The 24,334-nt window shown below is 36.0% G+C and overlaps 1 protein-coding gene across 2 annotated transcripts in view; it reads left to right on the top strand.

Annotated features, from left to right (window-relative positions):
* Window positions 1-24,334, top strand: part of FSTL5 (follistatin like 5) — a 3,739,468-nt gene that overhangs the window by 681,437 nt on the left and 3,033,697 nt on the right. For both annotated transcript variants that reach the window (XM_044062069.1, XM_044062068.1), the window contains exon 4: window positions 17,066-17,314. In XM_044062069.1, coding sequence (XP_043918004.1) covers window positions 17,066-17,314 — 249 coding nt within the window. The remainder of the gene's footprint in view (window positions 1-17,065; window positions 17,315-24,334) is intronic.

Raw genomic sequence — 24,334 nt, 5'->3', positions numbered from 1 at the left:
AATGTGTGTCTGAAATATTTTATGAATATTTCTGAACTATAATAGTTTACTAAAACCTATACTTTCTGTAGTTAAGTCTATACCTTTCCATTGTTAGTGTCCTTTTAATTTTCTAGTGTACAATAACTGAACAACTATTGCTACCTATTTTTTAGATAACTAATTTTAATAGTTTACTAAATTTATACTTTCTGTATTTTAGGTCTATACCTTTACATTTTCTGTTAGTGTCTTTTTTAACTTTCTGACTAATATACAATAATTATGTAGACTATACTGTAGTCTATAAATTAATTAACAGATTAAGCCTGCCATGTTATAGCTTGAGTATGCTGAATAACTATGATTACCTATTACTTAGATAACTTATTTTAATAAGCCTGTAAAAATAATTCTGTCACGTTACCCTTAACTAATGACTAAAATAATGTAATTATACTTATTTTACCTTTAAAACCAAATGACTGAATAATGTGAAGTAACTAAAAATTATTTTTATATTCTAAGATTTGAATGACTATCATAGTTTGAATCTTGACTAAAATTTACATTAGTGTATAATGAACATTTAAAATAGCTGTGTATATTCTGAAAACTAAACTAATACTAAAAAAATGTTGCCAGTGTTAACTGAACAAAGATAAAAGCATAACTGAAACTGGTACATGTTATATTCTCAAAACAACTATTAGTACCTTTTTCTGTCAGTATTGCCTGATAACAGATAAACTGAAAACTAGTATTGTTGACAAATTTTCTGAAACATAAGAGCATTTTGTCAGTGTTAAATGAACACAGATAAAAAAACGACATGGAATCTGTGTTCCTGTTTGTATTGTGTGAACATAGACTGTAAACTAGTACTGTTGTACAATTGTTTGAAAACATGAGAACATTTTGATAGTGTTAATAAACACTGATAAAAATAAACTGAAATATGCTTTTTCTCAGTATTGTCTGAACATAGATAAAACACACAAACTAAAACTAGTGCTGTTATATACATGTCTGAAAACATACATACTTGCTTTAACTCATACATTTTAACTTTAAACAAACATTGAAGAAATAACTGAAACACATAGACAGTCAACTTGTGTACCACAGCTCTTGTCATATTTTACTCTGCATTGTCCCAGTCACTGATGAGGTAAAGGAATGCCTGCTTTAATGTTGAAGTGTCCTTTTTATAGTTAGGCCTTTTAAACCTCTTTCTTTATTTTTTGTGCTAGGCTGGGTGACTAAAATTCTTGATTGTATTTAGTATCAGGTCCTTAAAATAACATTTGCATCCTTAATAATTATAAACTGATAAACTGATAACATTGCTTATTGCCATGACCTTATTTACATTTTCTGCACGAAATAAACTTTTTCAGCTTTAACAACTATAAACTGATGCATTGCATACTGTGCTGACTTTGTTTAAATGTTTCTGCATGAAATAAAGATTTGCTTGTAATAAGCTCTTGCAAGTCTATAAGCAAACTGATAACCTCAAATAAAACTAAAGTAGTAATGTAACTCTGCATTTCTGCACCTATATAATCAATTTTAACTGTTGAACTTTTTACATTTTTTCTCATGATCCTTAGATTTTAACATACTGTTCTCTGAATGAAACTTCCCCCACTGTCTCAACATAACTGTTTTTTTTTAGCTAACATCATTTAACTTTTTAGTAGTAGTGAATGTTGCAACAATTTATCATTACAAACTACAATTATTGGGGGGATAAATTGATCTTTGCCATAATGCCTTATACTTTATGGCATACAGTACTGTCTTTAATTTACCTTGCTAAGCTGGCTGTGTTCTGATCTGATGTGCTTGGCAAACTGACATCTCTTTATGAAACATATATAGTCTCAAACTGATTAAATAAGGTACTCTTTAATACATATGATCTGAACTCAACTGTATTGTCACCTTGACAATGTAGCATTGACTTTAAATTTTGAATTTTGTAAACTAGCAAACATTATTTTGTCTCTGCCTATATCATTGCTTATTGTTATTGCATTGCAACAGTTTAATACAAAGCTTTTAACTAATGACTGCTAAACAAAATAATAACACAAAAAAAAAAATTTTTGCCAAAACTGTAACTGTAAACCCTTTATTCTGTGAATTAATTTGACTGTTATTTCTGATATACTTTACAAGACATAGAGGTATAGGGTTACCCTTTTTTTTAAAGGGGTCACACCCAATATGTGTTTCTGAGCACTTCACCTGTGTCAGCTGAACTGTAATTTATTTTATCTTTAACCCATAAATCTGTGTTTCTGTCGTAACCAATTTTTGAAAATTTGTATATTTCCACAAATCTTGTCACTGAAGTCTAAAACAGCATATAACTCTAATGATATGTTCATACCTAGTACAGACCTGTTGCACTTTAAACTGTTAGCTGCTGTAATCTTTGACCCTTTAAATCCAGACAAAACTGCATTTGTGTCCTCTAATAAAGATCTATGTGTAACTGAAGTTGATTCGTCTGTAAACAAAATATTGTAATTTCTTTTAACCTTAAACAATGTCATCACTATGCTATGTCTATGCTTTCAACCTTAAACAATGTCATCGCTATGCCTCTCCTCCACTCCTCTTTATATCATCGTACGGTCTCTCTAATACTAACCATACTTATAAATCTAACAACTCTTAAAACACCTTATCTATCCCCTAAGACCTCAACAGTCACTGACATACACTCCCCTACACTAACCTCCTATTCTGACATATGCTCTAGCCTTTTCCAAACCAACCCACTCTTATTCTCAGAACCCAAATTCTTCTCTTATGATCACCCCACCCCCTTCCCATTAGCAAACAGGAACCAGTCTAATGTGACACGCAAATGAACTGTAGTTATACCCCATATCTCTAAACTCTTTCTCTCACTATGTGGATATATTCACCCTAATCCTGGACCCATTTCTTCCACCCAGAACCCCACAAATTCCTACAAAACACTAAACTTTGCCACTATCACCCTCCAAAGTATCAGGAACAAAATTCCTGAACTCCATGCTTGGATATCCCAAACTAAACCAGATATACTTGCCACTACTGAAACCTGGCTAAAACCATATATCAAGGACTCTGAATTCCTTCATCCAGGGTACTCATGCCTTAGAGTAGACAGACCACTCAAAAAAGGAGGAGGCATCACTCTGCTCTTCCCACACAGCCTCTCTATTATTCCCTGCTCTCCCCTATTCCTCAATTCTCAAATGTCAAAATACTAATTGCCTTTCTACAAACTTAATGATTGCAAAAGCATATGCATAACAACAATATACCTACACCCCAGGAATAATACTACCCTTGTTGAGGAAATATTAGCTTGGATCTCCACAAAAATTAACAATGAAACAATCATACTTGGCGACGTAAATGTAAACTGGCTCAATCAACCAGATAGCTCAATACCCTCTAGTATCAACCTCTAGAAATTTTACCCAACTAATCACAGATATAACCAGACCAGCACAAAACAATACCGGTAGCTCAGTCATAGACTGGATCCTAGTTTTGGACCGCAACAAGTTCTCCAAAATAGGCACCATTCCCTGCAATATCAGCGACCATTAGCCAGCCTACCCTATACATAAAACTTCCCAACTATCCAACCAACATAGCTACATATTACGGAGAACTCTTACTAATTTTATCCAAAATACCTTTAATGACCAACTAAAATCTATTAACTGAAATATTGTAAAAACCCTCCAACAGTACAGACAGCTTCGCAATAAAGTAAAATATCTAGTCGTCAATGACAAAAAAATCATTACATTAAGCTACAGCAGAATTTTAAGCAAAATCCAAGACAATTCTGGAGCTCAATTTCTACTTTATTAAATCCTGGCATAAAAATCAATCCCTGTTCACATCCTGAAAAAAGCACTTTTAGAAATCACCTCTATTTTCAACTCTTACTTCTTAGAAACCATAGCCAAACTAGCTGTCTCCTTTCCACCTCCACCATCTCATACTTATCACTGCCCCACCCATAACCACCCAGCAAACCCTCCCACTACCATACTTTCTCTCTCTCTCCAATCCCTTCCTCTACTATCACCAAACTCCTGCTTAAATTAAAACCAGGTAGCAATGCCCCTGACAACCTAGCCCCAGAATATCTTAAATTGTCAGCTATGGCCATATCCTACCCCATCACTATACTATTAAATAGGTCAATTCAGGAATCATATATACCCACCATCTGGAAGAAAGCATGCTTTCTTCCCCTATATAAAGGTGGTAATAGCTTTGATACCTGTAACTTCCGTCCCTTTGCTATATTATCCTCCACTTCTAAAATCTTAGAAGAATGCATACACTCCCAGCTCTAGCTATACATTCTGAACAATAATCTTCTAACTCCCTGTCAACATGGTTTCTGTCCCGCTCATAGCACTAACACTGCTCTCTTATCATTCACAAATACTGCTAATGAAGCTCGTAATGAAGGAAAACTTGTGTCCTCCCTCTTTCTTGATCTATCTAAGGCATTCAACACCATCTCTCACTCCCTTCTCCTCTCCAAGCTTTCGACTCTGGTCATATCCCCACCAACTATATTCTGGTTTTCCAACTACCTGTCCAATAGAAAACAATCCACTAGATGGCTTAACTCCACCTCACCATTCCTAGAAACTCCCACTGGAGTCCCTCAAGGATCTATATTAGGCCCTCTTCTTTTCAGTATTTTCATCAACGACTTTCATGCTTGTGTTCCCACCAACTCTGTTATTCAATATGCAGACGATTCAACAATAATTTGCACCTCCGAGACCATACCCAAACTGCTTACACACACTCACCAAGCATTCTCCCCCATTGAAAACTGGATGACCAACAACCATCTTGCACTTAATCCAAACAAAACTAAACTTATTCTCTTCACACCTAAGAAAACCACCATTATAAACAAATCAGACTTTAAAATCCAATCTCTAAACAAAACCATCTTAGAAGTCATGTCACATACTAGACTGTTAGGTGTCACCATTGATTAAAGCCTAACCTTTAACCAGCACATCCATAATAACATAAAAAAAAACACCAAAAGCTAAGGAAGCCTCTATAGACATAAACACTTCCTTATTCCCACTACCAAACAAAACTTGGCCTCTACCTTCCTATTACCATCCATACTATATGGTGTCCCCTTCTCACCAACATTCGCACATCCCTAAAAAACAAAATGGAAACCTGTTATAACAAAATTGCCAGATTTTCAACTAGTGCCACTTACTCCTCCCACCACTGTTCCTCACTTCATTCACTCAAGTGGCTTGAACTACCACAAAATTATCTACAAACCTCTTGACTATCCATCCCTTTCCTCCATTATAACTCAATACCACCCAAACAGACTCCTTAGATCAACAAATTTAACCCTGCTATCAAAAACCCACACTCCCTGCTGGCCAAGCACTCTACACTTTCTCCATCACCAAGCTTGGGAACTCAGTCCCATCATCACTCAAAGCCACTAGCGATGCTAGGTCCTTCAAAAATGGCCTTTATTGTCATTGATCTGACCACTGAGAATGCTCCTTCTCCACACCCCGTATAACCTGACACCTGTCTGCTCCTATCTCACTCATACACTTATCCATCTTTCATACTATCAACACACTTTCTTCTATTATAACTTATGTCTCATTTACTGTATTCTATAGTTTGTCATCACTATTTTACTGTGCAAAGCCCTGTACAATGTACATAGTCATCTCTCTCTTCTTCTGTATTTCTGTTTTATATAATGTTTTTTATATAGTTACAGCTGTTAAGCTACTTTATTGCACATGTAAACATTTTTGGCTTGCTGTAACTAATAGTTTTGCTTTACTCAAACTTTTAATTTAAACTGTATGTAGTACTCATATCAATTTACTGTATGTTACTTATGTCAGAATACTGTATATTGTTCTTATATCTACTTGGAGCTTTTCTCCTCAGGATTGCACTGAAAATGGGCTTGTTTTGGCCCAGTGGATACTCCTGGCAAACAAATGTAAAATAAATAAATGACAGAGTAATGCTTTGATTTGGTGCCAGACTATTGCACCCTTTACAGATAGCTATGGAATGCATTTTTTCTTTATTTTGCTTCTTTGAAACAATAACACTTTTACCTTGCCCTGAAGCCTGCTTTTCAGTTATACTGAAATTTACTTTATTAAAATAGGCACTCTTTTTACTTTTCCTCAGTGCAATGTTTGCACTTGATTCTGAAAATAACAAACTAGATGAAGCAATGTGAACTTGAGACAGTGCCTGCATATTATGTACATTGACTGTGTTTACATGTGTATGTTTAATATTGCACCATACTTCTGTATTTTGAATTACATGCAAACAAGAATTGATGACACTCTGAATATTTGTATTACTACAACTTAACTGTGTGTTGAATTGTATATGCTGAACTTGTGTCTGAAACTGTACTGATAGCCTGCTTCTGTGATTTAACCCTTTTGCATATAGACATTTTTAACATTCGTGAACTAATAACCTTTAACTTTAAAAGAACATTTTCAGACTGCTTTACCAAGTTTTTAAAATTAAACCAAAGATTTACTGATGTTTTAACTGTAGCCATATTACTTGACATGTTTATACAACAGGCACGGAAATTACTTTTACTGATGAATTTAAAATTTTTTGAGCTGTTAACTCAAACGTGCATATGAAGTTATACATAACTTTTTGGTCCTGGAACAATGTGCAATGTCGTCTGTAGCTTATTAACCTTTTTTTTGTCTGTGTGACATTACACAGGAAACTTGAAAATATGTGAAGATAGCTGTTAACTGGATATTGTTCTTTATGTTTTGATGGAATGCTGCTTTGATTTAATACTGGCATGCTGAAGTTGTTTGAGGCTTTTTTGAAATAAACACTGGTGCTGTGCATTTTGGTTAACAACTGTGTTTACTTTGCTTTGTACATTTTCTACATGAAGTAGTGCTGTCTTACTGAAAAGTCTTTTTGTACTGAGAAACTGTAGTGGTGTCTTTCATAGCTCCCAACCTTCCATCTCCAAAATGAGAAACACTAGGCCTCATAGTGTGGAACAAATGGGCAAAATGTGGAACACATACTAAGGGTTTACTAACAACTTCAACTAGGAAGGTGGTAGGATGGTTAAAATATGCTGTTTTTACTTATAAAAAGGTGTTTTAATGAATTAATATGATTCATTTCTATTTACCATGAATATCAGTTAAACAATTCCTAACACTGAATGTGTAACAGACTCTTTCAATGTGGAACTTCAAGGAACATGAACTTTTTAAGACCCAAATGAGGTACATTCTTCGTAATGTAGTACAGTTGAGAGGTATGGTGTCTTTTCTGGCTGATTTTGTGTAGAGTTTACAGTCTTTATTTATGGAACAACACTGGTATGCTGTTGAAAAGTCTGTTCTGAAACATTTGCTGTCAGTATAAACTGTCAATGAAATCTTGAAGTTAAGCTGGCTGCTGCAGTAAAACTGTATTTGAAAGGGTGCTGTTTTTGTTGAAATTTTGCTAATAAGGCTGCTTGGAATATTCGCTGTGTAGAACACGTAGTTGAATGAAACATGAAGTGCTACACTGGAACGAAAACACTGTTATTCCATAGTCTGTAGAACACATGCAGTTTGACTGCTGATGCAAGGTTTTATGGGATTTTGGGAGTTACTCCAATTATAATGGCTTGCCATTGAAAGAATTGATAAGACTGTACTGTAGTGGAATTGACTGGAAACAACTGAAATCAGACTGAAACCAAAGTCTTTATCTGTTAATTACCCAAACTCATGCTGAACAGGTGCCAGTCCCTCCTTTATGGGCCAAGTCTTGTGTACTTTTCAGAATTAATTTTGTAAACACTGTAGTTCATTTAATAAGGCTTTATTAGATGGTTATAATATCTGAATACTGTCTTCATTAACAGTGCTGATAATAACAGTGCTGCTAGATATATCCAACGTTTCTGCACATATCTTCTGATTGTCCTGAATGATGTAAATGGAAACAGTCTTTATTTGACCTGACTTCAGTATGCAGGCTCGAGTAGCTGTAATCTTTTCTATAATGTCATGTCGAACAAACTAACTAACTAACTAACCTTAATTGAACTGCTCTCCTGAACACAACATATTATATTGCTTCTGTCCAGTGATTTTCCTTTGTAAACCAAATTCACTCCCCCTAACCTTGGTCTCAGGCTTTGTCTCATATGTGCTTTATTTAACATTCCATTAAGAAACATTCTGTAGCTGGCAAGATTGTATCTTTCCCTTGGAAAAAAAAACATTCTGTATGTCTGTATTTTCTGCACACTTCATGCTTATCTTTTCTTTCTAATAAACTGTCTTTCTCTGAAACTGAATGCATGCATATCTTATACTACATATTTTACTTTTTAGTCTGCATAATGCCTAATAACTACTTTAAAATGGAGGTCCCTAATCTAACAAACATGAATACTCAAAGATGGACAAACAAATTTGTGTTGGGATAATTACACATTTCTCCTCTTCTTGAGGACCAGTGGTACTATATCAGGGTGAATTTGCAGTTCCCCATCCATTAGTCCAAATTATATTTCAATACAGTCAGAAAATACTCTGCTTTATATGGAATAATAGATATTTCAATAGAAGTGGTATTCTCTGTGATATATGCCTGTCCCTCCAGCATATTCTAATGAGTGGGCATTTATGACACCACTGGACTTGTGAATGTGTAATGGATTTGAGAGAACAGGCTCTGTTGATACTTTATATGCAGGGGAGTCCCAATGTAACCACTGCAGGCACGGCAAGTTCACTAAGTGCATTTCTTCAACTGTGAGACAGTTTGCAAGAAATGTAACATTGAAATTGTTGTTTGGGACTGAGACTGAGACTGTGTCAAAGAATTTCAAGAGGAAGAGCAATTTTATACCACATCCTCCACCGAATGTTGAGCTGTTTGTCAAGGCTGTGGAGCAATCTTTTTATAATGACTGTGAAATTGGTTGCAGTAGTTATTCGGACAATTTAACTAAAGCCGAAAGAAATGCACTTAGTGAACTTAAGCGCAATGCTGATATTATAATACATCCTGCAGACAAAGGGGGCCCCCTTGTCGTAATGGATACAACCTATTATTTAAATACTATGTTTAACATGCTATCAAGTAATGCATATGTTGAGATGGAACCTGAATGTGTGTACTCTATTAAACAGAATTCAGACAGTATGATTAATGAATGTAGGCATATAGGGCTGATAGACGATGAGATGCAAGATTATTTGAAGGTTGAACATCCCAAGGTACCTAGGTTGTATGGACTTCCTAAGATAAATAAGAATCCACACCAACCTGCATTCAGACCTATAGTGTTTGGTGCAGGTTGGTTAACTGAACCAATGTCTGTATATTTGGATTCAGAGCTCGGAAAAGTTTTAGATTCTTATGATTATATATTGCATGATACTGAACATTTTTTGACGGGTTTGTATGATCACCTCCAGGGGAGAGAACAGGATGAAGGGCTATTCCTGGCCACCATGGATGTGGAATCACTCTTTACTAGCATACCGAACGATCTAGGTATGGAGATGGTTAAGACATTAATGGAGAAGGGTGGTACTTTAAGTTCTTGTAAAATTGATTTTCTTTGTCTTTTACTTGAATTCGTTTTAGAAAATAATGTTTTCTTCTTCCATAATAAATGTTATGCACAAAAGAGTGGTGTCGCAATGGGCACGAATTGTGCCAATACGTATGCGAACCTCGTCATGGTGGCCTGGGAACAGGAACATTTGATTGGGCATCCTCAGCTTCTATTCTACAGGCATTTTGTTGATGACCTGTTTCTCCTTTGGAAAGGTGATAAAGACTCATTGATTCAGCTGCATGATCAGGTTAATGTCAGCAGTCCATTTCTCAGGTTTTCTTTGGAATGTTCACGTGATAGTATTAGCTTCCTGGACGTTACTATTAGTAGAATTAATTCTCAGTTTGAAACCAGAGTACATAGAAAGGACTGCTATAGAGCCTCTTATTTATATGGCACTAGTATGCACAACCCGAGAGTTTTTGGTAACGTGGTTAAAGGGCAGGCTATGCGTGTTTCACGTTTATGTAATAATGAGACAACTTTGAGAATTGAGCTTAATAAATTAAAACTAGATTTTTTGAATAGGGGATGTAATGAGTCCCTGGTTAACACCAAAATAGGGGAAACCATGCAATTGCGTGACAGTAGGGCTAAACCCTATTTTTCTGGGAACAGGGTACGGTTTACTCGTGATTCTAAACATACTAACAACATAGCACTGGTTCTTCCATATGGAAGTAACATTAATAAGATCAAGCAGTTGGTTGAGACCAACTGGAACATTTTAACAGTGGATGAAAACACTAGAAGGATAGTGGGCAGCACCCCTTCCATTGTTCATAGTAATATGAGGAGCTTGAAACAACTTTTATGTTATAAGAACATCGACTCACAGACAGAGTATATGTATAACCCTGTATCCCAAGGAACTAAGAGGTGTGGTAATTGCCCACAATGTAGTTATGTTGATGAATCATGTTACTTCAGGAAGCTGAATATTAATGCCCTATGGGAGCTTAAGAACACCAGTAACTGTCGTACTCGCAATGTTGTATATGTGGCATACTGTGTAGTATGCTTTAGGTTCTATATTGGTAAAACCAATAGAACCTTAAGCGAAAGAATTAGAGACCACATGTACTGTTTAGATAGAGGTCAAGAGTATAGTGCTATAGCTAAGCACATTATCCATGAAGGTTCCAATCATAAATTTTATTTCCAGGTATTACATGTTCAGTATCCCGATGTTAGGTTGGGTGATATTTACAATCTGACCGAACAAGCCGAACTGAAATGGATTCTAAGGCTTGGATCTCATCTGGGCTATGGCCTGAATGAGAGTGTCACTATTAAACCTATCCTGAAAGGCAGAAGGATATGATAGTTAATAAACATGCCTTTTAGAGTGTTTTTAACTATAGGGTAGTTTTTAGAGTTAATCTAAGTTTTTATCTAGGTTATTATATATTCTGTAATGGGTTGGATCACTGTTAACAAGTAGGTTTATTCATTTATTTAATACCTACATTTTTTAGGATAATCGGGACATTCAATGTCCAATGCATTATTATATATTTTATTTATGATTATTTGTAGTTTGTATTATGTATTATATATTCAGTAATATTTGTAAGCGAGGAAGTTGGATGTATTAATTTAACTAAATTGTTTCTATTATGCCTGTTAGGAGAAGTTAACAAGTAATTAGATTTTGTATATCCATGCTTTTAGGTTCTTAAAGTTGAATTTTGCTTTAAGAAGAATGCATTCTGATTAGATAATTGTTACTAATTAAGGAAGAGTTTTGTTATTTAAACCTTGTGTAAGAGCTTATTTTTACAACGTCTGATGAAGTGGAGGGGGACTCCGTGAAAGCGCTTACGTTCTCAGTTGGAATAAAGTATTTTAGCTTTATTCTGTTGTATTTTTTGACTACAACTTCTGACTGCAACTTTATCATTGTTCTATTCGTTTGTACCTTGACTTGGATACTGGAAATTGGAACAGCTGCCTTCCAAGGGTGTGTTTTTTGATTTCTAGTGGGTTTATCTCTCTTTCTCTGGTTTACGATTTATCGGTGGAAGACTTTTGGGGATGGAAGGAGCCAATAATGAATTTGTGAATGTTAATGACAATATGGGCATGCATGGTAGACTACGGAACTTTCTTTCTAATAATGCAAACCCACTATTACAAGTGGAAATGAATGACACTGTCAAGAGTTTTCAGAATGAAAGTAATGACGAACAACTTGTTAAAAGGTTACGAAAAGACATTGAGAACAATATATATAAATTTAAACGTTTGGAATGCCAAAGACTTTATTTGGAAGCAAGTCTCCAGCATAATGTAATACCTAGAGGTTTGAGAATACTCAATATGCCGACCTATGGCAACTTGTGTCCGGAAATTTCTAACTTAATGGCAGCAAATAAATTTGGGGGCAAGTAGGGCTTACATGCAATTGCTCCTGGATTTTTTCCAGCCACAGGAGTATGCTCTATGTGATAATATAGTAGAGCAACAAAAGGGACTTTCTGAATTGCTTGGTTATGACCAAGCGGAAATGTATATGCATGAACTGATTGATAGGGTTCAGAGGTATGAAAAGAACCTTATCGAAGTTAAGAAAGGTAAGCTTGTACGGGATCTGCAAGATTTCAGTAAGAATAATGTTTTTGTCTGGTCAAGATCAACAAATAACAACAGTGGCATGAATCGAGCTCCCGATACTGAATTCCAGAGGGGGCCAAGAAGATGGCAGAGAAGGTCGATAACTAGTACGGTCCCTGAGTCTAGGCGGGAGGAACGCATTGAACAATGATGCACGGAGCATCGGAGTCCTAGGTCTGAAGAGGCGGGACGGGTTTCAAATGATCACGTGGAGGTTGTGAAAGATCTACGCTCTCCAGACGTGCCGGAGGTGCTGGCATCTGTTTACACCACACCAGTTGAATCCGTTAAAGAATTAACCACACGGATGGTGAGTGAAGACCAGCAACACTCCAACTTGGATGTTAGGAGGAAGATTCCTGTAGATAAGGTGCCTATGGTAAATTTTCCAGCAGTTCCACTTCCAATCAGGCATGGAAGGAAGAGGTCACTGGAAGTAGACGAACAAAGGCAACAGAGGAGAAAGGAACAGCCTCAAGCCCAACAGGTATGTACTATAACATGAATGTGGAACCAAACAACTTAGTTTGGAATATCTCCTCTTATGTTTTGTTAAGCAATGAAACCAGCGTTTTGAACAAAGGTATTAACTTTATTCCAAAAGCGAGTGTTGATATTAGTGACAGTTTAATAGCTGTGAGACAGTTTGCAAGAAATGTAACATTGAAATTGTTGTTTGGGACTGAGACTGAGACTGTGTCAAAGAATTTCAAGAGGAAGAGCAATTTTATACCACATCCTCCACCGAATGTTGAGCTGTTTGTCAAGGCTGTGGAGCAATCTTTTTATAATGACTGTGAAATTGGTTGCAGTAGTTATTTGGACAATTTAACTAAAGCCGAAAGAAATGCACTTAGTGAACTTAAGCGCAATGCTGATGTTATAATACGTCCTGCAGACAAAGGGGGCCCCCTTGTCTTAATGGATACAACCTATTATTTAAATACTATGTTTAACATGCTATCAAGTAATGCATATGTTGAGATGGAACCTGAATGTGTGTACTCTATTAAACAGAATTCAGACAGTATGATTAATGAATGTAGGAATATAGGGCTGATAGACGATGAGATGCAAGATTATTTGAAGGTTGAACATCCCAAGGTACCTAGGTTGTATGGACTTCCTAAGATACATAAGAATCCACACCAACCTGCATTCAGACCTATAGTGTCTGGTGCAGGTTGGTTAACTGAACCAATGTCTGTATATTTGGATTCAGAGCTCGGAAAAGTTTTAGATTCTTATGATTATATATTGCATGATACTGAACATTTTTTGACGGGTTTGTATGATCACCTCCAGGGGAGGGAACAGGATGAAGGGCTATTCCTGGCCACCATGGATGTGGAATAACTCTTTACTAGCAAACCGAACGATCTAGGTATGGAGATGGTTAAGACATTAATGGAGAAGGGCGGTACTTTAAGTTCTTGTAAAATTGATTTTCTTTGTCTTTTACTTGAATTCATTTTAGAAAATAATGTTTTCTTCTTCCATAATAAATGTTATGCACAAAAGAGTGGTGTCGCAATGGGCACGAGTTGTGCCAATACGTATGCAAACCTCGTCATGGTGGCCTGGGAACAGGAACATTTGATTGGGCATCCTCAGCTTCTATTCTACAGGCGTTTTGTTGACGAACTGTTTCTCCTTTGGAAAGGTGATAAAGACTCATTGATTGAGCTGCATGATCAGGTTAATGTCAGCAGCCCATTTCTCAGGTTTTCTTTGGAATGTTCACGTGATAGTATTAGCTTCCTGGACGTTACTATTAGTAGAATTAATTCTCAGTTTGAAACCAGAGTACATAGAAAGGACTGCTACAGAGCCTCTTATTTATATGGCACTAGTATGCACAACCCGAGAATTTTTGGTAACGTGGTTAAAGGGCAGGGTATGCGTGTTTCACGTTTATGTAATAATGAGACAACTTTGAGAACTGAGCTTAATAAATTAAAACTAGATTTTTTGAATAGGGGATATAATGAGTCCCTGGTTAACACCAAAACAGGGGAAACCATGCAATTGCGTGACAGTCGGGCTAAACCCTATTTTTCTGGGAACAGGGTATGGTTTACTCGTGATTCTAAACATACTAACAACGTAGCACTGGTTCTTCCGTATGGAAGTAACATTAATAAGATCAAGCAGTTGGTTGAGACCAACTGGAACATTTTAACAGTGGATGAAAACACTAGAAGGATAGTGGGCAGCACCCCTTCCATTGTTCATAGTAATATGAGGAGCTTGAAACAACTTTTATGTTATAAGAACATCGACTCACAGACAGAGTATATGTATAACCCTGTATCCCAAGGAACTAAGAGGTGTGGTAATTGCCCAGAATGTAGTTATGTTGATGAATCACGTTACTTCAGGAATCCGAATACTAATGCCCTATGGGAGCTTAAGAACACCAGTAACTGTCGTACCCGCAATGTGGTATATGTGGCATACTGTGTAGTATGCTTTAGGTTCTATATTGGTAAAACCAATAGAACCTTAAGGGAAAGAATTAGAGACCACATGTACTGCTTAGATAGAGGTCAAGAGTATAGTGCTATAGCTAAGCACATTATCCATGAAGGTTCCAATCATAAATTTTATTTCCAGGTATTACATGTTCAGTATCCCGATGTTAGGTTGGGTGATATTTAGAATCTGACCGAACAAGCTGAACTGAAATGGATTCTAAGGCTTGGATCTCATCTGGGCTATGGCCTGAATGAGAGCGTCACTATTAAACCTATCCTGAAAGGCAGAAGGATATGATAGTTAATAAACATGCCTTTTAGAGTGGTTTTAACTATAGGGTAGTTTTTAGAGTTAATCTAAGTTTTTATCTAGGTTATTATATATTCTGTAATGGGTTGGATCACTGTTAACAAGTAGGTTTATTCATTTATTTAATACCTACATTTTTTAGGATAATCGGGACATTCAATGTCCAATGCATTATTATATATTTTATTTATGATTATTTGTAGTTTGTATTATGTATTATATATTCATTAATATTTGTAAGCGAGGAAGTTGGATGTATTAATTTAACTAAATTGTTTCTATTATGCCTGTTAGGAGAAGTTAACAAGTAATTAGATTTTGTATATCCATGCTTTTAGGTTCTTAAAGTTGTTTAAAGTTGTTAGTATGCAATTTTGCTTTAAGAAGAATGCATTCTGATTAGATAATTGTTACTAATTAAGGAAGAGTTTTGTTATTTAAACCTTGTGTAAGAGCTTATTTTTACAACGTCTGATGAAGCGGAGGGGGACTCCGTGAAAGCGCTTACGTTCTCAGTTGGAATAAAGGATTTTAGCTTTATTCTGTTGTATTTTTTGACTACAACTTCTGACTGCAACTTTATCATTGTTTTATTCGTTTGTACCTTGACTTGGATACTGGAATTTGGAACAGCTGCCTTCCAAGGGTGTGTTTTTTGATTTCTAGTGGGTTTATCTCTCTTTCTGTGGTTTACGATATATATATATATATATATATATATATATATATATATATATATATATGTGTGTGTGTGTGTGTGTGTATGTATTCTGAAATCTCAGATTTGCTGTATATATATAAGTAGTACAGGGTATGGGAGGGTGCAGGGGTCTTGCTCCCCTGGAAGAAAATATATCATTTTTGGGGGGGTTGCGTTGAGTGAGAATTTTACTTGTGCATGCACTGTAAACTGTCAGCCTTTCTATTGTCAACTTTTTGTGGTTGACCTTCTTGCAGTGGACATTGTGGTTTGACAACGTAGTTCAGTAATCCCATATATACAGTATAGATATATATATATATATATATATATATATATATATATATATATATATATATAGATACATATACATGCATATGCATATATATCTATATATGTAAATATATGTATATAAATCTGTGTATGTGTGTGTGTATGGTGAGAAGTAGTGATCACTCAGTGTATGTCCTGTTTCTGGATGGAAGAATGCAGTTCCCGGACCTATGTCAATAACTATGTTATCAACTAGTTTGTGTGGCTGACAAGTGTGCGTTGTGGTACAGATGTTTTCACTAAGTGGACCTTTGACAGTTTGCCCTATTTAATTCTTGGACTCAAAACTATGGACTTTAGTCATATGAGATCACGATTTCCTTCATCTTCCCTGTCTGACGTGATTCTCTAAATCTCATAAATCAACAATGTTAGAGTGAAATAAGCAATTGCCTGGGACTGAATGAGCATTGTTTTGTGTAGTTTCTTTCTTCCCCAGTGTTGTGTATCACTATAGTTAGTATATTTAAGTTTGGGGTGTGGGGACACAAGGAGGCTTGCTCTTGTGTAAAACAACTCTTGTTTTGAACCGTCACATTATTTTAAATGCAACTGAGCATTTCTTATTAAGCAAGACCAGGGGGATTGGATTTTGCTCTTTCAAAGTACAGTCTTTATTTGTTAAATGAATGCTACAATTTGCATATTTAGAAAAAGATTAATCATCTGAGTAAAACAGTGTTTGCCACATGTGCATGTTTGCTAAAGTTGTGGCTTGAACAACTTGAAAATACCCGATATTCAAAAAGAGCAGCAGTGCTTCCTTGGTATAAATGCTCAAAGCCATTTGACAGTATTTTTATATTTTAAATATCTTGACATTCAACTATAGAGTATATATAGACTTAAAATAAATTACTGGTAAAATGATATCAATGGTTTATGCATGTGTTGTTTAAAGACCTTGTTTTGCATGATTTATTAAAGTATTTTATTTACTTTTTAACCTGCAGGATTTTTCTCAATAAATGCACACGCAGAGCCTTGTGAGAATAAATATTGCGGGCTGGGTAGGCACTGTGTTGTGAACAAAGAAAGTGGAGAAGCTGAATGTCCATGTTTGGACCATTGCAAACCCCATTACAACCCTGTTTGTGGATCGGATGGTGAACATTATAAGAACCATTGTGAACTTCACCGAACTGCTTGTGTAAAGAAGCAGAAAATCACCATCGCTCATAACGAAGACTGTTTCTTCAAAGGTAAGGTTTGATTTGTTCATTATAAGTACAATTTCTGTGATAGCTATTATAAAGTCACTTTACAGTTACATTTGTTGAAATTAACATATAAGATGAAAAATTATATTATCAAATGTCCAAATTAAACTTTATTCTGTGGAATGGCTTTTTCTAACTTCTAATTGCATTTTTGTTCTTTATAAATTTAGTATACAGATAGAACTGCCATCCATAATTTATTGCCTTAAATGTTGATTATCTTGTCAATATTTTGTATACTGCACTTACTCTATAATTATTCTAGTTCAGTGTAATGGGTGTCATCTGGAAGTCTTTTTCTAGGAAAACCGTTTTGTTTATATTATTTACTTTTCAGATATTGAATGTTTTTTAGATACTATGATCTGTAATAAGACATTATAGCTGCTGCAGTAATAAGTAATTTAGTGAGCTATATAGTGTCGTAGCAAAATAAGGTATTTGAAAAATCTCAGCATGACTTGCTATAAATATGCTTTAATGTGGGAAATGATCAGTATATTTGTGTTCAAGCCACACCACGAGTCACAATGAACACTGATCACAATAGAAGAAAATGACAGTTGAAACAGCATGAAATATAGCTGTTTCGTGTTTCCGATTATTTAGCAGTTATGATAGCTTTGCATGCAAGGCATAACAAAAATTTTGAGTTGTATACATTATAAAGAGCAGTATCATTTTAAGAATATTACTACAGTCAGACAACATTTGACTGACATCACTTTGTGCACTGTAAATTCATATCAGTAGAGAGATGTACAGTGTTCTTATTTCGGTGCATTTAATAATGCCTCATTATAGCACTATGTTCATTCGTGACTTAATGCTAAGTGACAAGTGATTTCTTCCTCAAGAGTGCAATACTTAGTAAGTAGGTTTAGTTTCATCTGTAGGCATGAGTTCATATAAAGCCAACATAATTAATCTGGAACAGCATGTTTTCAATCCAATGAAAGAAGACTTGCTTTATTGTCATGATGATGAAATATCAAAGTATAATATTTAATTTGGTACGCTAGAGTTTCATCTCACTAATATTCCCAGATTGCCACAAATTCACCCCATCTAAGATAACATTCCTCACAGTGTAATTTGCTGTAAGTTAACCTGAATTTGAATGATTTATGACTTCTACCTGTACTACTTCAAACATTACTTTCCCCTAAATCTCAATGATCATTATTTTATGATGTCACTTTATTGTACACAAATACAGAAGTTATTTGAAGTGGTCACAGTGTCTGATGAGATATGTATATATCCTCTGTCTGCTGGAATCATCTAGGCATTAAATCCTTTTTTCATTATCCCACAGTTTGGCCATCAACTTGAGTACACTTCAGCAGTTTTATTATTTGTCTGTTTGTTTGTTTGTTTGTTTGTTTGTTTGTTTGTTTGTTTGTTTGTTTGTTTGTTTGTTTGTTTGTTTGTTTAGCAGGATGGTGCATTGATCAATATTGATCAATTTCAGATGTAGTCTAGCTACTGAAGATGGAATATATAGTTGTCCTGCACAATCTTCCATTTATGTTCATACCCTTCCCGGTCCAGTGAACAACTATCCTTGTACCCTTTTCTTGTCCTTATTCATCCTGTTATTTGGTCTGCTCACTAAACCCTTAACTGCTTTTAGCTCTTCCCTGTTGAGGAAAGAACGTTCTGCCACAAATACACACATGTCCTGGCACTCCTCACATATTCTCTGTCTTGTACATATCCACTGTACCATTTCCTCTCTCTTTTCAGGAAAGAACGTTCTGCCACAAATACACGCATGTCCTGGCACTCCTCACAAATTCTCTGTCTTGTACATATCCACTGTACCATTTCCTCTCTCTTCACCACTTTCATTCTATTGTGTTGTTGCTCACCCTTCTCCTATTTTCTTTCCTGCCACCACTGATTTTGCTAACCTAGTCCCTCATCTTTCCTTCCCTGTTGCTTTAGCTCATTTCCCTATCCCACTGTTATTACATTCCAACACCCACCGCCATGCATCCATATACCTGCATTTTTTGGCATTTCCTTTTTGGTCCACCTTGCCACCAGCATGAGCTCAAAAGCATTATCTCAAGATGATTCTTTTCCTTCCCTCTCCGTGTCAGATAGTCCCATCATGTACCCTAATACCTCTTCCTGCACATCTATTTTTTCTACCTGTACCATGCCTTCTCAAAATCTGAATACCCCATCTCGAGATTATCTTCTTCTGTTTCACTCCATCTTAAGTACACAGCCACTTTTTCTCCTTTAACCTAACTGGTATTTACTACCACCACTGTGACAACACATTTTTCAGATCCTCTACCAATCGTAGCCCTTGCAAATTCTCTTCTTACTTTCCGTACCCTTTCAAACATAATACTGTGTTTCCTCATATCTTACTGTCTACTTCAGCTATTCCTGAACATCAGTTTACCCCATAGACATTCCCTTTCAACAATGATCTTGTAAGTTTCCCCTATCATTCCCTTGTACCCATGATGCCAGGTCGTTTTTTTTTCATACATCCATGATGGCAGGTCTCCTTGCTCATTGTCGGCTTTGACCGTTATCTGTTCGCTTCATTCTCCTTCCCAACATTTCCCAGGCCCCCATCTTGTGTCCTTCATAATATATCTGCTTTTTCTACCTTATGTCAAATTTACTCGATAGCATGTTAAAACGTTTAAATTCCTCACATCTACCTTTTACGCACAGCTTCCCATAACACCACCTTCTGTCATACATTTCACTTTCACTGTCCCCAGTGACCTCTCTTTGATTGTCAATCCCTTCCAAATAGTGCTCCTTCATTACTTGCTAATGGCAGGGATCCAATCTCTGCATGATTTTTAAACTCTTTCAGTAATTCCTATATGTTCTTCTCCCATTCCTTCCAAACATCTCACCAGTACTGATTCCTTATTTATCAAGCTGTGCATAGTTTGAGTGGTATTCACCAGCAGCAGATACCTAGCAGTTCTAATCACCCCTGAACCCTAATCATATTGTCCTGTCCTTATGGATCTTTATACCGTTCTCTGTCCATAGACATCTATTACATACCTTCTGTAGCTCCCACACATATTTATTCATTACATTTCTTTCTACATTTCTCACTAGGTAATGTACCAAATGCATTGACATTACCCTGACTACATGTATATGTCTTTCACTGACCTTACTTTCTGAGTACATTTACCCAACATTCCTAGTGATCTCTCTCCTCCTCACAATACCTCTTACTCATTTTGTCAACTGAAAGGAATATGTCAAGCCTGAAATGTGTCACTTTACCCGACACCCCCAATAGTTCAACAATGACACAACAACTGCCTCTCAGTGTGACTATTTCAGAATCCTTCAGAGGAACATTAGTTCTAAATCAACCCCAGATTGGGTCTATATTAGAATCGCAAAAGCTTACTTTCATGAATCCACATTCATCAACACATAAATGTCGAAATCCTCAAATAACGAAGAGTGAAAAAAGCGAATTCAGAATGTTGAACGTCCTTTTTTTGGCAAGCAAGGTGATCGTGGGGATGAGGAAATAAATCCTTTTCCCCACTGTAGTGCAGTCTTGGAGTTGGTATATTTAAGTAGGGCGGGTGTGGGGGGTGCAGGGGGGCTTGCCCTCTTGCAAAAATGTTTTAAAAAGTGTTTTGCCTTAGGTTTGTTCCATTAGGTTTACCTTACCTGTATGGTGCAGTTGCTTCCGGGAATAGGTGTCATTTTCACTTTTTTGTCCTTCCCTCTTTTTGGATTTCGACATTTATGTGTTGATTACTTTGTATTCGTGAAAGTAAGCTTTGCAATTTTAATATAGAACCCCCAGATTATTTTAATATTCACACCATTTCCTTCAGTGTTCTGTCTATATTTGTAACTAAAAGTATACAGTCCTTGGTGAAAGGATTTAAATCATACACGTCTACCTGCATTTCAATTTCTCCTAAATATTTGTGCATCTGAAGACAGGTAGCTCCATCAACAAAATAATTAACAAGGGAGATACAGGACACTGTTTTTCTGTACCTGTGCCTACTTAACTGTATTCAACACCACTCCACTGACTGTCAGTCTAATGTTGGCAAACCTTCATCACAGTAAACATAAAACACTTTCCCTATTACTGCCTGCAGTACCTTTATGAAAACTTCCTCTATAGAGTATTAAACCTTTTTGATATCAAAAAATAAATTTCCTGCCTTGCCCTTCTGCCCAGAATGCAAAGCAATGGCCATCCAGTGATTTACTGATAACCACACCATTGCAAGTGCTTCCTAGCTGATCCTTGCAACCACCAAAAATACTGTGTGTGGGCCAGCTTCAAAAATATGTGCAAATATTTTAACATTTGAATTATGCAGTGATATGGGGCAGTTATCTGTTGAGTCTGCAATATTCTGTTTTCCTTTCAGAATCACTCTTCATTGATGGAAGAGTCCCCCCCACACACACACACACACGTCTCATTTTCCACACTCGTGATATCAATGACTTATCATCAAGTCTTCTTACACAGTCAGTTGGAAACCAATCAAGTTGTCAAGCCCACCTCATTTGCCTTTAAGGTAACAAATAAATCCCTTCACCTCTTTTAAATGTGTTACCCAGTCCAACATGTGTATCTTGTCATGACTCAAATTTACCCTCTGTCCTATATGAGTATCCCTTTGTTTCTGTATACATATTTTATAGAATTGAGCAAAACAGTACCTGATTTCACTATTAGTTACTGCACTTCTCTTCCTCTAGCTTAAACATTCTATACTCTTATTTTCTTCTGCTCTTTTAGTCTCCAGATTTAAATTTTGTTTTCTCAACAGAACCATATAACAGGTATGGCCAGTAGGGGTACTGCCCTGTGTGACATGCTGGGAGCACTGGACCTTAAGAAAAAAAAAAAAGCATCTTGATGGTTTATGAAACTATAATTAAGCAACCACATTCATAATCACTTGCAAACAACATATATATTTCTAGACATAGTCTTTTGATTTTTTTTTAAGTTGCTTATCTAGTTAAAACACTGAACAGTTTGGGAGCTGGATAGTTTTATAAGCTGTATAAATGCAGTCATTGCTTAATGACATCATGTAAACTCTGTCAAGCTGTTAGTTATTTTTTAAAAGGTAGAAATGAGTTCAGGTTGTGTTGCTGTCTTGGAACAATATAATTATTTAGTGATCATGCACCCAGTCAATTATAGACAGTAGGGGTATGTCAAATTCTTGTGCTGCCCTGGTTGCCAAATTCCCTTCCAAAATCCACATGCCTCAACATTACCCTGTGCACACTGTTTTGTTGCTCATCAGTCCATTACAACTTCCATCTTGTTGCCTTCTTCCCAATTAAACTTGCCTCTGTGTTCTATTATCATTCATCTCAAAAGAACAATGCCCATCCTTTTCTGTCATTTGTCTTTAAGTGACATCAGTTCTACATGTAGCTGTTCTAACCTCCCTTTCTTCTTACAATTTTCAATCTCTATAAATGCCATTATGATTGCCTTTCTTGCTGATCGCAGAACAATTTCATACTATCCTACTTCCTTACTCTTGCAGTTGTGGTGCTCAAGAATAACCTACCATACTATCAATTTCAGTTGTCATGTTTTGGTTGTCTCCTGCCACATCCATTTATTCCACCCCCTTCCTTCCTTCTCCCTCTAGCCTCATCAGAATGTATTATTTTGATGCTATGCTCAGCTGTCTCCCCCTTTTTTGCCTGTACCCCTATTTCTTTGTCTAAAATTATACCAGTTGTACCTCATTGCTTGTACTCATCAATCAAGAAGATTAATGTTCTTTCTTTTACCTATTTTTGTCTCCATTTATACATATCAAGTTTTTTTGTTCCAGCTCCCACCTCTTTTTTGAAGCCACTGTGACTCTCTAGTGTTCCAAACAATGCATCGACTTCTATTTCTGTTGTGTTATATTTTTACTTTTACTTTGGTTTAGTTGTCCCAGTGACATCACATTTCTTTTTGAACTCCACAGTGACAAAAATAGTTCCAAAAAAGTAAACATATTATCGACATTAGTGCCATGCAAAGAACACAGTCCTTCCTCCCCTCCATCCCTCCCGTTTTTTTATGCATCCCTATTAATAGTACCAACTGCATTTTATGGGTTATAACAGACCTCAAACTCAATGGCAGATGCAATAGACAGTGATTGGATGCACTCACCATCATGGCTGCCACTGCCTATGAAGGAAGATCTAGATGACAACCAACATGCAAGTTATCAATGCGTAGCCTAGAATTTAAAGCAAAAGACTATTTTATACATTACTCACGTCTCCTTAGTTAAGAATGTATATACAGAATGATGGACAACAGGAAAAAAACTATGCTGTTCTATAGCACGATTGCCATATGAAGATCTCAATCATGCATAAATTATATGACAGCATATCACACTTAAATAGTGAACATTTTTATAAAGTGGCTGCAAATATTAGTCTTTTCTATCAGGAAAGGTAGCAGAGACTGTCCACCTCTTTAGTATCTTAATAGAAATTTGAACATGGTTACTTTACAGTCTGGATTACCAGATGAAGTCCCAATCAATACTAAGAATATATACAATGCTTTAAAGTCGTGTTTTGGTATATTTTTAGTATTATGAAGTAGAAGAGATTCACTGGCTAGAATAGTTGTTATTTTCAGAACAGTCTTGCAATTGAAGAACAGTCTCTTTAATAAGCACTTGTTTCATTTTCAGTTCTATCTCCTCCGTGCAAAGTAACTATATCGACAAATCATGTATTAGCACCTAGGGCAATTTTGTGTTTTATAATTATTGTTATTTATGTGTCAGGATCTGATCATCTTGTAGTTTCAGCTATGTAAGGTTGTGAACAGGGGCCATGATTTTCCATTTTCTGGGAAAAATGCTGGTAAATCCCACCTTTTGAATGTTTGAGTAGTGGAGAAACCTGGTGGGATTTTCATGAAATCTGGCAATTGCAACATCACTCATTTACCATGACCTACATATTTTT

Source organism: Protopterus annectens, chromosome 2.part1 (assembly GCF_019279795.1).
Source record: "Protopterus annectens isolate FY-2018-M chromosome 2.part1, PAN1.0, whole genome shotgun sequence".
In the NCBI taxonomy this organism is placed as follows: domain Eukaryota; kingdom Metazoa; phylum Chordata; order Ceratodontiformes; family Protopteridae; genus Protopterus; species Protopterus annectens.
The sequence above is the reverse complement of the archived record's forward strand: the minus strand, read 5'-3'. Positions and strand labels throughout refer to the sequence as shown.